This window comes from Larus michahellis, chromosome 8 (genome assembly GCF_964199755.1).
Source record: "Larus michahellis chromosome 8, bLarMic1.1, whole genome shotgun sequence".
NCBI classification, from domain to species: domain Eukaryota; kingdom Metazoa; phylum Chordata; class Aves; order Charadriiformes; family Laridae; genus Larus; species Larus michahellis.
This window is the reverse complement of record NC_133903.1, coordinates 12,123,332-12,137,862: the sequence shown is the minus strand read 5'-3', so window position 1 is coordinate 12,137,862 and position 14,531 is coordinate 12,123,332. Positions and strand designations below refer to the sequence as shown.

The 14,531-nt window shown below is 40.6% G+C and overlaps 2 protein-coding genes across 27 annotated transcripts in view; one reads left to right on the top strand and one right to left on the bottom strand.

Moving 5' to 3' along the window:
- BFAR (bifunctional apoptosis regulator) overlaps positions 1–6,733 on the bottom strand; it is a 31,223-nt gene extending 24,490 nt beyond the window's left edge. Inside the window, exons 1-3 of one of the 21 annotated variants that reach the window (XM_074598211.1) lie at positions 2,391–2,602; positions 1,730–1,775; positions 347–677 (exon numbers count right to left, since the gene is read on the bottom strand). In XM_074598211.1, the coding sequence (XP_074454312.1) occupies positions 347–612 (266 nt within the window). In that variant the 5' untranslated portion in view covers positions 613–677; positions 1,730–1,775; positions 2,391–2,602. The other 20 variants (XM_074598220.1, XM_074598209.1, XM_074598203.1 and 17 more) reach the window with 20 other exon arrangements.
- PARN (poly(A)-specific ribonuclease) overlaps positions 6,700–14,531 on the top strand; it is a 60,238-nt gene continuing 52,406 nt past the window's right edge. The window contains exons 1-9 of one of the 6 annotated variants that reach the window (XM_074598198.1): positions 6,700–6,861; positions 7,193–7,270; positions 8,145–8,224; positions 10,066–10,133; positions 10,228–10,309; positions 11,057–11,117; positions 11,831–11,996; positions 12,209–12,274; positions 13,094–13,132. In XM_074598198.1, coding sequence (XP_074454299.1) covers positions 6,843–6,861; positions 7,193–7,270; positions 8,145–8,224; positions 10,066–10,133; positions 10,228–10,309; positions 11,057–11,117; positions 11,831–11,996; positions 12,209–12,274; positions 13,094–13,132 — 659 coding nt within the window. In that variant the 5' untranslated portion in view covers positions 6,700–6,842. Of the gene's footprint in view, positions 7,271–8,144; positions 8,225–10,065; positions 10,134–10,227; positions 10,310–11,056; positions 11,118–11,830; positions 11,997–12,208; positions 12,275–13,093; positions 13,133–14,531 lie in introns of all 6 variants that reach the window. The other 5 variants (XM_074598196.1, XM_074598201.1, XM_074598197.1 and 2 more) reach the window with 5 other exon arrangements.

Genomic DNA, 14,531 nt, shown 5'->3' with positions numbered 1-14,531 from the left:
CTTCTAACTTAGAATTATTAGGAAACAACCAGTTGTATTAAAAGATGCAAGTGTCTCAATACTAAAAAAGGATCCCTCCTCTCCATCCCCCAAAAAATTCAAAGAGGAAAAAAAAACCCAACCAAACAAAACCCAAAACAAAACCAACCAACCCACCCCTTAGTTCCATGCATAAAAACGTGCTCGAGCGCTTCAGTACAAGGGCAGAACATGAAAGACTTCAGGATTTAAACGTCCTTGCGACGTTCAGATTACTGATAAACTATGAAAATCTGCATCAAACTCAAGAAACCAGACAACAAATTTTGGTGGGTTTGGAAATCCAAAAATGGCATAATACACTCACCTGAGGAGGATGTTGACTTTGGGGAATCCTTCCCATTTTTCTCTGCATTCGGGGCATTCATTCTTCTTGGACGATGCCCACCACAAGGCTAGGCAATGTCTACAGAAACTATGCCCACAGTTCAGGGTGGTGGGATTGACCAGAATGTCGTAACAGCAGTGGCAAAGGAACTCACTAACTGATATCTGCCGACCGATCTCAGGAGGAGCATGTGTTTCAACTTTTGCCCTCTCCGTTTCACTTTGTAAAGTCTCATCTTCTTCCATTTTCTTTTATGCCTAATGCACACAGAAAGCTCTCTCAGATCTTCAAACCATGCAAGGTATTACTTCTGCAAAGCAATAAGATAAACCTCATTAAGAAAAAAGTTACTATAGAAGTTTAGAATTGCAAGCAGTATAATTTATTATTGTAATTCTTTTGTCACTCTGATGGTTTTAAACTTTTTAACTAACTTAGCTCTCCCCAAAATGAAACACGACCACCTACTTTTTCAATGACATATTCATTGCAAACTACAATCAAACCCAGACTGTAGATGTAAACAGCTGGGCTCAATCTCCCTGGATTTTCTTTTCCTGTGTTACATAACACATGAAAGTGAAACGAAAAAACTCACTGTTTCAGATGACTTTTAACAGTATCTTTAATCAAGGTTTTACTAAAAGAGACTAATCAAAAGAACTATCATTAGAAAATACCATCAGAGAATACAAAAATAAAACACCAGTATGATGTAATGACGTAATTTACTCCATCACCATTCTTTTCAAGCATATGGCATGAAATATTACTAACAAAGGATATGCTTCAGAATTATAAGGGATTGATCTGCTTGCCATCTCAGTGAAGGACTGAACTCCATATTGTATTAACTTTACTGGTAGTTACTCTTTGCTAGTATTTCAGAAAATGGGCAAGTGAGAAGAGTTTAAGATTGTTCTATGTTTACCAAAAAATATAAACCTATTTGCTTGATGTTCCTACTATATTCTCTCAGATTCCACATCTAGTTTCTTAAGAAAGACAGTGATCCAGATCACTTATCACTCATGGTATGTTAGAAGCTATCAAAAACTATACAATTTTCTCCTCAGACACTAGCAACCCAAAATACACTCTCTGCCATGTGGCTCCTCCTTACTACTAAGTTACCATCTTTCCATCCAGATCAAGCACAAAGAGGTAAGCATGCAAGCTGGTAATGAATTTAAAAAAAAAAAAAAATAGAAGCGGTATAGAAATACAAACCAATAGTCCAACTAGGATCCTTAGACTGCTTACAAACATGCCATTTTCCAGCAAAGCAATGATTGTTGACTTTCTAAGAGACAAACCTGAAACATCACTTACAAAAGGAGAAATAAAACCAAGGTTTTGCACCTACGAACATTCTTCTAGCTTTCCTGTGAGAGAGGCAACAGGATTTCTGCGGGCAGAAAAATATTTCACCTCTCAGTCTTGGCACCAACTAAGAGCAGGGTCAGAAGCAGAAAGCTCCTCTCCTGCCTCCTCTTTCCAACTTCAGCCCGCGCCCTCCCCGCGGCGCTGCTCCCAGCGCCGCGGCACCGGGGGTCTGGGCCTGCAGCGCACGGCGGTCGTTCCCCCCACCCAGCCAGGCAGGGCCCATCTCGGAGCCACCACCAGCACCTCCCTCCCTGCTCCAGAGGGGCGCCCGGCCACACACCTCCCTTCCGGCACCCCCATCCGCCCCCTCCCGAGCCACCGCCGGCTACAGGGCCCGCCGCCCGGCCGCCTCCCCGCCGCTTCCGCCCCGCGGCCGCGCCCGAGCCCCGCGGGGCGGGGAAGGCCGCGCAACTCCCGCGGCTCCCGGTAACGGCGGGTGGGCTCCCTCAGGGCCGGGGGGCACTCGGCTCCAGCGGCGCCCCCCTCCCCGGGGGAGACTAGGGTCCCAGGCGCTGCGGGGCCGGAACATGAGAAGGGGAGGCGCGGCCTATGCGCGCAGAGCCCGCTCCCTCTCCGTCCGTCAGCGTTGTATTGCAAAGCTTTTAAAATCGCCGGACAGGAGCACTAACACACTCACGTTCTTCTGAACACGCTCACTTCCATATTGGTGAGAACTGAGCTGCGTTTGCCGAATGCGCGTCTGCACCCCCGGGTCACCTTCCCTCGCAGGACTCGCTCAAGGCTGCGTTACAGGCCAGGAGCTGCGGGTCCAGCCTCACAAGTAACCTCGATGGTAGATGCTGGCTTGACCGCAACGTTAACGCCACTGCACCAGGCTGGCTCGCACAGAGCCTATTTTTACCACATGAGAGTATACCTATATATACACACATTCACAATTATTTATATCAGCCTCTGTTCCCTTACTGTATTTCCTTTTGACTAGAGTCCAAAGAAAATCGAATGATTTTTTAAAGTACTGTTGAGATGTATTTTTTTCCACCGTGCAACATAGTGACATTTTCTTAAAGATTTTGTTCTTGTTCCAGTTTGATACAAGCTACAATTCCAGTTCAAATGACATGAGTTACCAAAACCAAGTAACTAACTTTGCAATTATTCCAGCCTATTTCAATAAAGAAAATAATAGTATCTCATTGTTTCCTCTCCCATATTATTCAGATTTCTCCAGAGAACAATTATTACTGTGCAGACACATACATAGCTCTTGGTTTTGTTTGTTTGGGTTGGGGTTTTGGTTTTGGTTTTTTTTTTTTTTTGCTTTAGAACTATCCTAATCAGATTTATGGGACAGAAAAACATATAGCTGGAAAGTTCATCAACTGTTTGAGCAATGATCCAGTATTTGTATATCACACTTCCATACTTAGTTGTTTTATGTAACAGTTATTGCTTCTTTACTCGCATGTGCAGTTCTGTTAGCAAGCCTGCAGTATTATTGCTCAGATCCATCTGTGACAAAACAATCAAGATCCAATTCTGGCCTTCTTTAAAGTAATACATTAAAGGTACTAGACAAATTTCCTACTGACGTGGAATAAACAGGCATTTATGCTGAAGTGTACATGCCATTTCAAGATTTTTTTTTAAACACAAGATTCTAGCTATAACGGTTCAGGGATCATAGGAATGTTTTCAGCTTTACCCAAATACAAACTAAAACTCCACTAGCAGCACACAAGAAGCGTTGACAAGCAGGTAAATCAGTACAAGTTAGCTTCCAAGGCTTACTTTATGAAAAGATCTACCAACCAGCACATACTTAATTTTATCTGTAGTTTTAGTTAAATATTTGAAGTTAAGTCCCAATCAGCACATCCTTAAACTACCCTAGCATAAAAGTACTAAACCTCTCCTAGATCACAAGAAGTTCATCTAGATCTGCCTTAGGACATGCAAGGTGAAAACGTGGTCCAGAATATTTAGGCCTTGTTCTAGAATCTAGATTTTTACTACTACTTTTTTTGGTGTGTTTTTACTTAGCTTCATATTTGATGTTCAGTAAAGTAACAGAAGGTACAAAAGTGTTTGATACAGACTGCGCTGCAGATTTATGTGATGTTGTGGAAACGTAGCCTTTTTGTTCTAGTTTATAAAACTCATGTACAAAAAAAAGCAACGCAGTCTTGTAACTAGCTGTTTGTATTGCTCTCTTCTAAGAATATCCAGCAGTTTGGGAAGCAGGCAACCCTTTCTGGCGTCATAGAAAAAATGACAGATTTGAAGAACTCTTATTACAAATTACATATTAATAAGCACAGTTGCTTTAATATATGCATGTAAGAGAACTAAACAGGTACTTAATTAATTAGGCAAATATGTTATCTTATGAAATTAAACAAAAGTGAAGATGTATGCCCTCTGAAGCATGCTGCTCTTAGCAGTTTGTTATGGTTTGAGAAACACACAACAATTTATTGCCATTTAGACAACTGTTCAATCATCTGATGAACCCTCCCCACCCAGGAATGGGAATCGGGGAAAAAATCAAGGAAAACCGAGAGTTGAAATATAAACAAATTTAATAGACTAAGACTAGATAATGAATATTAATAACACTAAAGAACCAATATTGATCCCAATACCAATATAAAATATAGAAGGATTATACTCAGCCAATTCTATCAGTAGGAAGCTGTGCACTCCCGGCAGCGGACAGCAAATGCCAGACACTGCAAGCACTACGCCTTTGGGAGGAAGGGAAGGGCTCAGGGCTCCGGCACCAGGGCAAGAAGTTCTCAGGATGGCAGCCATCAAGGAAGAGAGAGAGAACTTCGCAGCAGACTTTCTAATTTATATTGAATGTGATGTTCATGGTATGAAATAATCCTGTTGGCCAGCTTGGGTCAAGTGCCCAGGTCTTGCTCCTCCTCATGCCTGCACCTGGCGAGCTCAAAAACACTGAGACCTTGAAACCCACATCCCATAGCTGGCTATAAAGTAAATATTTTCACAAATTCAGACACTAGAGTCTTCTAAAAGTGCACCTTTCCCAAGCATTAGAAGATAAATTGGCCCCGTATCGCTCAAGCCATGACAATTGCAAGAACAAAACTAATTAAGGAAAACTACACAATAACAGGGATCAAAACTTGAGTAAATATCATGAGAGTTCTAAATTCTTCTTAACACATAATAGCAGTTCCTTTTTATTGCAATATATTATATACAAGAAAACAGTAAAGAGGAGACTATTCCTAAAGAGGAACAAAGCCAGAGAATGAGGCACCTGGGCTGTCAACTGCACCATCAAAAATCAGATTTTTCTCCAAACCAGATCTTCTCGGAAAGCAAAGTACTCCCATCTATCCAAGCTATAGGGACACTAGCAATGACAGCTGCAAATGCAAACAGGAGTTATCTAGTAGTTTTTGAAAAAAGAAATCAACCCAAAAAAGCAACACAAAAGTAAATCTGAGTGGATTACCTGGACATTAGACTTTTAAAGAGAAAAGATGTCTAGTCAGAACAGTAGTTCTGACTACTATCAACTAGACAGAAATTGGTTGAGACGGGTAATTGTCCTAATTCAGCAGAGTACTTTGCTGTTATTGTCAGAAATTACTTTTTATCCTATATGCAAGGCATATTTCCAAGATGATGTCACCACAAAAAATAACAGAGCATACAGTACTATATACAAGGTAAAACTGTATTAACTCATAGTGTAGATTATTGCCCCACATAAGTATTTTTGGAGCTATCATCAGAGTCAATACTAACTATAATTGTGCTGATTTAGTCCCACTATTCAAGTTCCTTATACTTTTTCTCCTTCCAAATTAAAAATAACTTTTTTAATAACTAAAACAAAAACCCAATAGATTCACCTTTGTTTCAATTTTTCCTTCTAAACATGCAATAATACATACATGTTGTAGTAGAAAACATCTAATCTGCAACACATAATACTTCAATTCCTAAAACAGCCATCAACCACTTTAAAGTGCCATGAGCACTTTAGAAACTGCAGGAGCATTTCTTAAAAAATAGAGGAGTAAACCGAAAATTTTAGGCTTCATCCAGTTTACTGCAGAATAGAAAAATCTCTACTACTATTTTAACTAGCCTCTTACTGCACACCATTTAATCATAGAGATGCACGTAGAACAAATTGCTTGTATCAAAAAGGCAAAACTTTGAAGAAGTTGAAATCTTGAAGAATCTTTAAAGGCTCTCTCCACCCACTCCTGCATAATTCTGTATCTCCTGCTTAATGCAGAGGTTACTTCACTATTTAGGGAGGATTTTCTTGTTTTTGTTCTGCTGGAATTCTGGAAAAGATTCTTCAGCTGTTGTGTGAACTGTAAAGCTGCAGCACACATGCTAAACTCCGTTCTTGCCCACAACTTCTGCTTTCTGCTCTTGTGCAACACCTTATCTCTTGTCGCCCACAGCAGAGGTGCGGGGACAACTTCCTGGGCGTTGAGCTTTGTTTATGGTTATTCTACGGTAACGTGTGAAAGTGGCTTTATCATCTTAACAGGAAGACAAAGTGTTCTTCCGTAACACTTCAAGCCTACCAGTTCCTCCGGGCTTAATGAGACATCATTAAGGCATAATCACCAGTAGCTCTCCACTGTCCTCCTGGTGTCTCCTCAGCAAATCCCCATCCCTCCTTTCTTGCTGGCGCTAATTCTGCCTGCCCGGTCTGAAAGGCAGAGCCCGTGTTTCCAACAGCCGCCACGTTTCAAAACACCTCACAGAAAAGCAGCTGTGTCAGGACCCCGCTGGCGGGCGGCTAAGGGGCCCTTTGCAGGCCTAGCGGTCCGCTGCAGCGGCGGCAGCGGGCATCCTGCCTTTCGCACGTAGGCGGACGGGCCTTCCCTCTGGGAGCGGTTCCTCAGCCGCCGCGCCCAGGCGGGGTGGGCCCGGGGCCGTGCGAAGGCGCGACCGCCCGCCCCGCTGAGGGACCCGGCGCCGCCCCGGGAGAACATGGCGGCCGCCCCGCCCGCCGCCTCCGGGCGCTCACGTGGGCGCTCACGTGCAGCGGGGCGGGAGGGGCGGTTTCCGGAAGCGCTCGGCGGAGGCTGCGGGTGGCGCGCGGCTGGGCTGGTGCGGGTGCGGGATGGAGGTGATCAGGAGCAGTGAGTGACCAGCCGCCTCTCCGCGCTGCGCCCCGCGGGGGACGCCCCGGTGTCCCGGCTTCCCTTCCCCAGGCTGGCGGCAGGGTCCGGCCTCAGCCTCTCCTTCCTCAGGGGAGAACGGCGTCCCCGCGCCTGTGAGGGACGGCGCTGAGTGGGGGAGGCGCGGCGGGCGGGCCCGCGCCCCAAGGCTGAGGGAGCGGCGGGCAGGCCCTGGGGCGGCAGGGCCCACCGGCCCCGACACCAGCCCCGGGCCCGCTGTCGCCTGAGGGGTGGTGGGCTGCGGTGGGAAGTCGCTAGTGGTCTCAGGTGTGTTTTGCCCCTATACCCGCAGATTTTAAGGATAACCTAAGCAAAGTTTGTGAAGCCATCGAAGAGTCGGACTTCCTGGCCATTGATGGGGAGTTTTCAGGTACAGTCGCGCCGGTTCTGTGGTTGTGAACTGTGGGCGATGTCTGTGTGGGGTGCCAGGTGTGCTCGTGTGACGTGTCTCAGTGTTGGCTTGAAAAAGCTAAAGCTAGGGCTACCACAAAGTGATTAAACCACTTATTATATGTGCGATAGCAAGGTTTTGGTCAACTAAAGGTACGTGTCATACTCATGCTGCTTCTATTTCCTCCCCACAGTAATCTTTTAACATGTTAATTGATTTTCAGCCGTAGCTCAGGGGAAAAAAAATAAGATTTTATGTGTGTCATGAAAGCAAGAGATTGGGATAAATAAGGGAAGCCCTGCAAGTGTTTGGACAGGGAAAGACAGCAGCAAGAACTTCTACGTTTGTAAAATCCAGAGGGTCCATGCATCAGAGGCGCCTTAATATGTGCTTTATCTTTGAAATACAGAATTCAGTCAACCGTGAAACAGAAATGTGATCAAGATTAGGTTTTGTTAGATGTGGTGCGTATGAAAATACAGTTGTTGTTATGTATTGCTTAAGGTGACTAAGTCAATAAAACTATGGTCAGCACTCTTCCGATTTTTAATTTGACTTTGAGCCTGCATTGTGTTGCAAAGACCCATCAGTATTTTGTCACTGGTAGATCTTTTCATGTTACTGTCATGTTGAATAGGAATCAGAGCAGCAGAGCCTTACTGCTAGAACACTGCCATTAAACTGTGTGGCTTTTATGTGAATGCGCATACTTTTATGCAGTAGAAAATCTTTCTCAACAGAAATAACCTTAACGTGTACTTTAAGTGAAAACGTTTTTCTTAAATTAGCAGTTGTTGCATTTGTTTGCTTAATTTTGAAAAGCTTACCCAAAGCAAAAATAATACTTTTTCAGGGATCAGTGATGGGCCTTCTGTTAGTGCATTAACCAATGGCTTTGACACTCCAGAAGAAAGGTATCAGAAACTTAAAAAGGTAAAGTGTTTACTTTAACTAAAATCAAAATGCTGGAAGAAGCTTACAACTCCTTAGTTCAGAATGGAGACAATGTAGGGAAATATGACAGAGGTCTGTAAAACTGAGTTACATAGAGCAGATGGGGATTGCTTCTTTCGTTGTCTCTACAAACGCAAAAATTGGGGAGTATTGCATTAAACTTGCAGAAGTCATGGTCAGGACAGACAGACATGATTCCTCACGCAAGAGTTAGTAGATGTGTAGAACTTGTTAAAGGATGTTGAGAGTGTTAAAATCTATCTGTTCAAAGAGGGACTGGGTAAGAGATTCAGTGATAGAGAAACTACATTAGGACTAGGATTCTTCCCAAACTACCTCCACTGCCAGCATGTGCTGTCCCTAACAAAACTTAAATGCCAGCTGCCACCACCACCTCTGTTTCTCCTCAGCACACATGAAAAAAAAGGGGCCTGGAAGGTGTGGAAGAAGTTTTGAAAAATAGCCAAATGACCACAGGAGACAACATATGGTGTGTGAGGGTCAAAGGTCAAAACTGGGGTGTTATAGTTTTGGTGTTTGGTTTTGTCGTGGGTTTGTTTGGCGCTTTTTTTCCATAAAAGAAAAGAATCGGAAAAAATAAATGCTAAGCATCTTGACAACTGCTGTTTCCTGAAGTGTCTAAGGAGTAGATAAACACTGTTTACTAATATTCTGTTAAGAGACGTTGCAGGATGAGGGAATTACTGGTTAGTGCTCCTACTGAGAAACCAGGACAGCAAATGGCAAAAACTGTGGAGGAGGCTGTAGCTAAAAAAAGACACCACAAAAGGCAAAAAACCCCCAGCAACCCCAAACGCTAAAGGAGACAATAAAAGTAGAGACCAGTCTCTGAAGAGCATCCGAGAAGCTAGATGGTGCTATATTCTGTTCATCTGGCTGAATACGAGCCTTTGAGAGCTTCAGGGTAGCTGATGATTCAGGCTCTGTAGGCACAGTCAGTATCTTGCTCGCTGTAAGAGACCTGGTGTATCAGAAGCCAGCACCAAATTCTTTGTTGTCACCTTCTTAAAACTTGACTTTTACCCACTAATAAATTGACTATTGATATTTTTGATCTTTGTACTTGAAGATAAGATAAGAGAAGAGGACTAATTTTCTATGTCCTGTTGGCACTCATTTTTTCCCTATGATAGAATTGAATAATCCTATGTCTTCTTTGTGTTTAAAATGGGTGTTTGGCCCTCAGGAGGAGCAAATCTTTCAATAAGACCACAATGCTTGTTTATTTTCTCATTCACTTGCAGTGGTGTTAAAAACCTTTCCAATATTGATCCAACAATAGTGAAATACTAGAGGACGTGATGATAAAGTGCCTAGTAACTATGCTGGTACTTTTGTCATGTTATCCACATGGATTAGAAGAATATTAAATGTATTATTACATGTATTTGAAAACTATATCCAGCCAGTGTCCCTCAGGGCCTGCTCCTACACTATGGGGAATATAAGTGAACGTTGAGAAGGAGACTGACAGCTGCTTTAGATGCAGCATCTCATGTGTGTGAGCAACAGGTGGACAGAGATGGCACTTCCCTCAGTTCTTGGTTGTTTACGGGATGGAAGTGCATACTACAAATCATCTTTGGGTAACAGTAACATGATTAAACGAGGATGAGAGCTAGTTGAAAAACTCTGTTGTATTTACTTCAAAATTACCAACAGAACAAATGTTGGTTAAGAAGATTCAAATTTGCTTAATTTTGAAGCACAGAGAAATCATATTTATCATCGGTACACCCTGGTTATCTTTAAATGTGTACAATTTTTATTCTAATGCAAAGTTTTCCTTTCCTTTCCAGCATTCCATGGACTTTTTGCTCTTTCAGTTTGGCCTTTGCACTTTTAAATATGATCAAACAGAAGAAAAGTATGTTATTCTCTTATTCCTTGTTTTCTTAATTGAGGAATTTATGAAGTAATATTGATAAGCTGTATTGACATGCAACTCATCTTTTTCACAGGTATATAATGAAGTCATTTAATTTCTATATTTTTCCAAAACCCTTTAACAGAAGTTCACCAGATATCAAGTTTGTCTGTCAGGTTAGTAGAAAAACAAGTTTGATTTTGTTTAGTTAAAGTATACCTGCAGCAAACATTTAAAAAATATTTCCAGGAAAACTCTGCATCATTATAGAGGGAGAAGTGGTTGGTTCTTTTGACAGCTTAAAAGGCAGATAGATGTAAGTTTCTGGTTTTTTGTTTTTGTTTTTTTTCTCGTAGAAGAAATAAGCATCAGTTAAGAACAGGGCCTAAAAATGAACTTTAAGGGAGTACCTTCGACTTCAGCTTTTAAATCTTGTTACACATTACATTATGTGGTTTCTGGAATCAGAGATAATATTCCAAACCTGGCAAGATGATTCTTTTTGTTTCTTTTTTTTTTTTTTTTTCCCCTTTCTTGTCTGGCTTCCTGCTGCCTTGGTTTTTCTGTTTGATCTTTTATTTCCATCTGCATATCTCACTTTCGCTGCTTCCCAGGCTATTGCCAGAATTTTTCTGATCTCAGATTTGTTCTCCTGAACCGCATTTTGCTTTCTTTAGTTTCCTCTTTCCACATAGCTCATTCTTTCATCTTTATGCCTTTGGTGTATTTATTGTTCTTGTACTTTATGGAAGTTGAAATGAAATAACGAAAATAGCATAGCCTAAACTCACTGTGGCTTCTTTAGGGTCACAAACTTGGTTGCCCTTGACTTTGGACTTAGTAGAAGTGTAAAAATAACTGGATTAATCTTTTTATGCCACAGATATTCTTGCCAATAGTAAACTTATTTTCTTTTGTTGCAGAGTTCAAGTATAGATTTTTTAGCAAACCAAGGATTTGATTTTAATAAAGTTTTTCGCAATGGTGAGTTCTTTTTTTTTCTTTCTTTCAATGTCTACAAAACTTATGATGACATCTTTCTTTGTTTTCTCCAAAAAGAAAAAGGCAGCCATTCGTGATACTCTCTTAACACATAATGAAGTTCTTAGAATTATTCTTATCTGATCTACAGCTGTGCTGATAGTTACTCCCTTTCCAAAAATTCATTGTATAGATTCAAAAGAATAGAATTCCTATTTAGGTAAGTGCTTGGTGGTTTATATTTGTTTGGTGGGTAGAGTTTAAATGGATAGAGTAACAAGTTGTGTAGCTGTGTAACGGATCAGTAGTAACATTTTAGAAAAGGTATCAGTGTGTTGTAATAGGTGCTGCTGCAGTCTGTTATTGAGGTGATGCAGACAGCAAGGAAGAGGAGTACTAAATATTTTTGTGACTGTGATCTACAGCTCTGCAGTCCTCGGGCTCATGCCTTATGTAAGACGAGGCATACAGCTCTTAAAAGGCCAATGGTGCCAGCTAATCTGGTGTGTGCTAGAAGGAAGCTTGTATAGGCACAGATAAAGAATGGGGTCTAGAACAGATGACTGAAATGGAAGGATATGTTTTGAACCATCAGGGGTGTAACACTGGAAAATGCTTGGTTAGTAATAAGTCTTTGTTAAATCATACATTCCTAATTTGTCTCTAATTATGATGAGCTTTTAAATGTCTCTTCTTTTTTTTTTTTTTCATCTTAGGAATTCCGTATTTAAATCAGGAAGAAGAAAGACAGCTAAGGGAACAGTATGACGAAAAACGGTCTCAGGCCAATGGTGCAGGATCTCTAGCATACACTTCTCCTAATGCCACAAAGTGTCCTGTGACAATTCCTGAAGATCAGAAAAAATTCATTGAGAAAGTAGTGTAAGTAAAATTGTTTAATATCCTCTATGTTGTTGAAACTAAACCATAAAGAATAGTGGCATGCTCATCTGTTGGAGCTATTTTTATTAGTTCAGTAGTTGTGAAATAGTTATCTTTTTGTTATGAAGTGTTTTTTTTGTCTTTTGGGGAGAGCTATAAACATTGTAAAAAGAAAACAGTAGCTATAGAAGCAAATGATCTATTTCTTCCAGGGAACAGATAGAAGACTTATTAAAGAATGAAGAAAATGAAAGCTTGGAACTGGAGCCATGTACAGGGTCAGTTTCTGAAATTACATGTCTTCTAAAAAAAATTATTTATTTTGGCTGTATGGAATTAGGGGAGTGACAAGGAAGAAGAATATCTTTACTTATGTGAACCATAGCATTATCTACATTTGACTGATCTCTGAAGGTTGAGGAAACGTGGTAACTTACGTGGATGTCATACTCTGCTTTATGAGCCATGACTTGTGCTTGTAGTGACAACATACTTAAGTATAGCCAAGAAGTGTCTTGCATATGTGAACCTCCTTTTGCTGTAGCTGAAGTGTTCTGTAAGCCTTGGATATGCATTTTATAAATAAATTCCTCAAATCTCTTGAGCTATCAGTTACTCATAGTTGGCACTGTGTATTGAAACCGTTTTTAGTGGGTCTTCTTCTCAAAGTCTATTTAGCTTTGGAGCCCAGATGTTTGGAGAGTACGGTTATTTAAAAAATAATTTTAAAAATTGAATTCAGAAATACTAGAACATTGTGATGCTGGGGGTAAGGTAGCATCACTGTATCTTTATTCAGTAATCATGACTACAGAATATTTGCTTATGAGAAAGTATGTGGGTAACTACCACATATTTACCGCATTTACCAGGTGTACCTAGTACATATTTACCAGGTGTAAATGCCTTACAGCTCGGCAACTGAACATCAGAATTCAGTAAAACCCTTCCAAGCCTATAGGTTCTGTTAGCAGTGACTTATGCTTTAAAAATCTTTCTACAAATGAACATTGAGCCAGCTTTAACTGAACATTTAACTGAACTTTGTAACACTTCTGTAAGTGGAGTATTAGTAACACAATGTCTTTTGATTTTAGATTTCAGAGGAAATTAATTTATCAGACCTTGAGCTGGAAGTAAGTTACTGGTAATACTGCCTTACTGTATATTTTTAGTATTTCTGATAAGAAATCTGGGTAAGATCTGATCTACTTAACCTCAGAGGTGATTAATTTAGAGGGTTTTTTTCCTTTAAGAGAAGACTTTTATAATGTTCTGAAGATAAACTGCATTAAACTGGTTTGTGATGTTTCATTTGAATATTTTAAAGCTTCATATAAATTTTATCATTCCTATCTAAAATCTGTGAATAGAACAGCACAGCCTAGAAATATGTAACAAATGCAACTTGACGGGTTTTTAGTGAACAGGAAGTGCATGTGCTTATACAGATTGGGGTTTTACTTGAAAAACTACTACTGTAGTGTGTACTGGTATGTTTATGGTTTTGTGTTAGATGCCAAGTACAAGCATTTCTGATGACTTAAAAATCCTAATTCTAGGAGTAATTCTCTTTTCCATTCTTGGCTTACTTTATCCCTCACCTTTGTCCAAATATATCTGTTCAGGCCTTAGGAGAAACTGTAAAGCTGTAGAGATGAAGTTTTAATTGTTCTGACTGCACTAGAAAAATGTGGAAAACACAGTGGAAATAGTTTTTTGTATGTTTAGCTAATTCAGTGTTGCAACAGTATCTGGCACTCTGTTACTCAGACTGGAAGTGGATAAAATAAAGCTTCTCTCTATAAAATGGAATCTCAATAAGTGAGCTTGAGATCTAATCTGAAAAAGAGAAGTGTATTTTCCAGAATTTTCTTGTGTGAATTTTTTAATCTGTTGATAGAATATCTATAGCTTCTAGTAGCACATAATGTTATGCTTGTCTGACACTTACTCTTGTGTCTTTTCTCAGTGGATGGAGGAGTATGTTCATGAATTGTATTTTGGTTTTTTTAACGTTCAGCTGTGTTGCTTTAGGTGTATACAGCTGTGTATATTGATGAGAGAAGGCAAAGTTGTAAAGTTAGCATGGATCAGAAAACAGTGAGGTTATTGATTGCCCTTGTGTCCTGAACTCTTCACAGGTCATTTTCTCTGAAGTGTTCTGTTGTGCAACAGTGTTTTGGTGCATCCAGTGTTTGTGACATGAAACAGTTTGTAAGTGAGGTTTAGGCTCAAAATTCTCTGAGAAGTCAGGGTGGTGAGGACACAATAATACTCTAGTATGTGTTCTCTAGTACTAGTTTTAGTAGTAGCCAGAGGACGAAGAAAATGTGCTGGTTTTGCAGTGGTTACATAGTTGTGGTTGGTTTATTATAATGGGAAGGTCAGAGTAATGTCTACTTGTTAAGCAGCGAAAGACAATATTCTCTGACCTTGCCATTGGTTGGATGCTCTATGTATGGTAGTACTTTGGTAATTAAATGTGATTGTGGTGGAGTGATGCAACCCTGTAGCAGAGGTAACGACATTTGT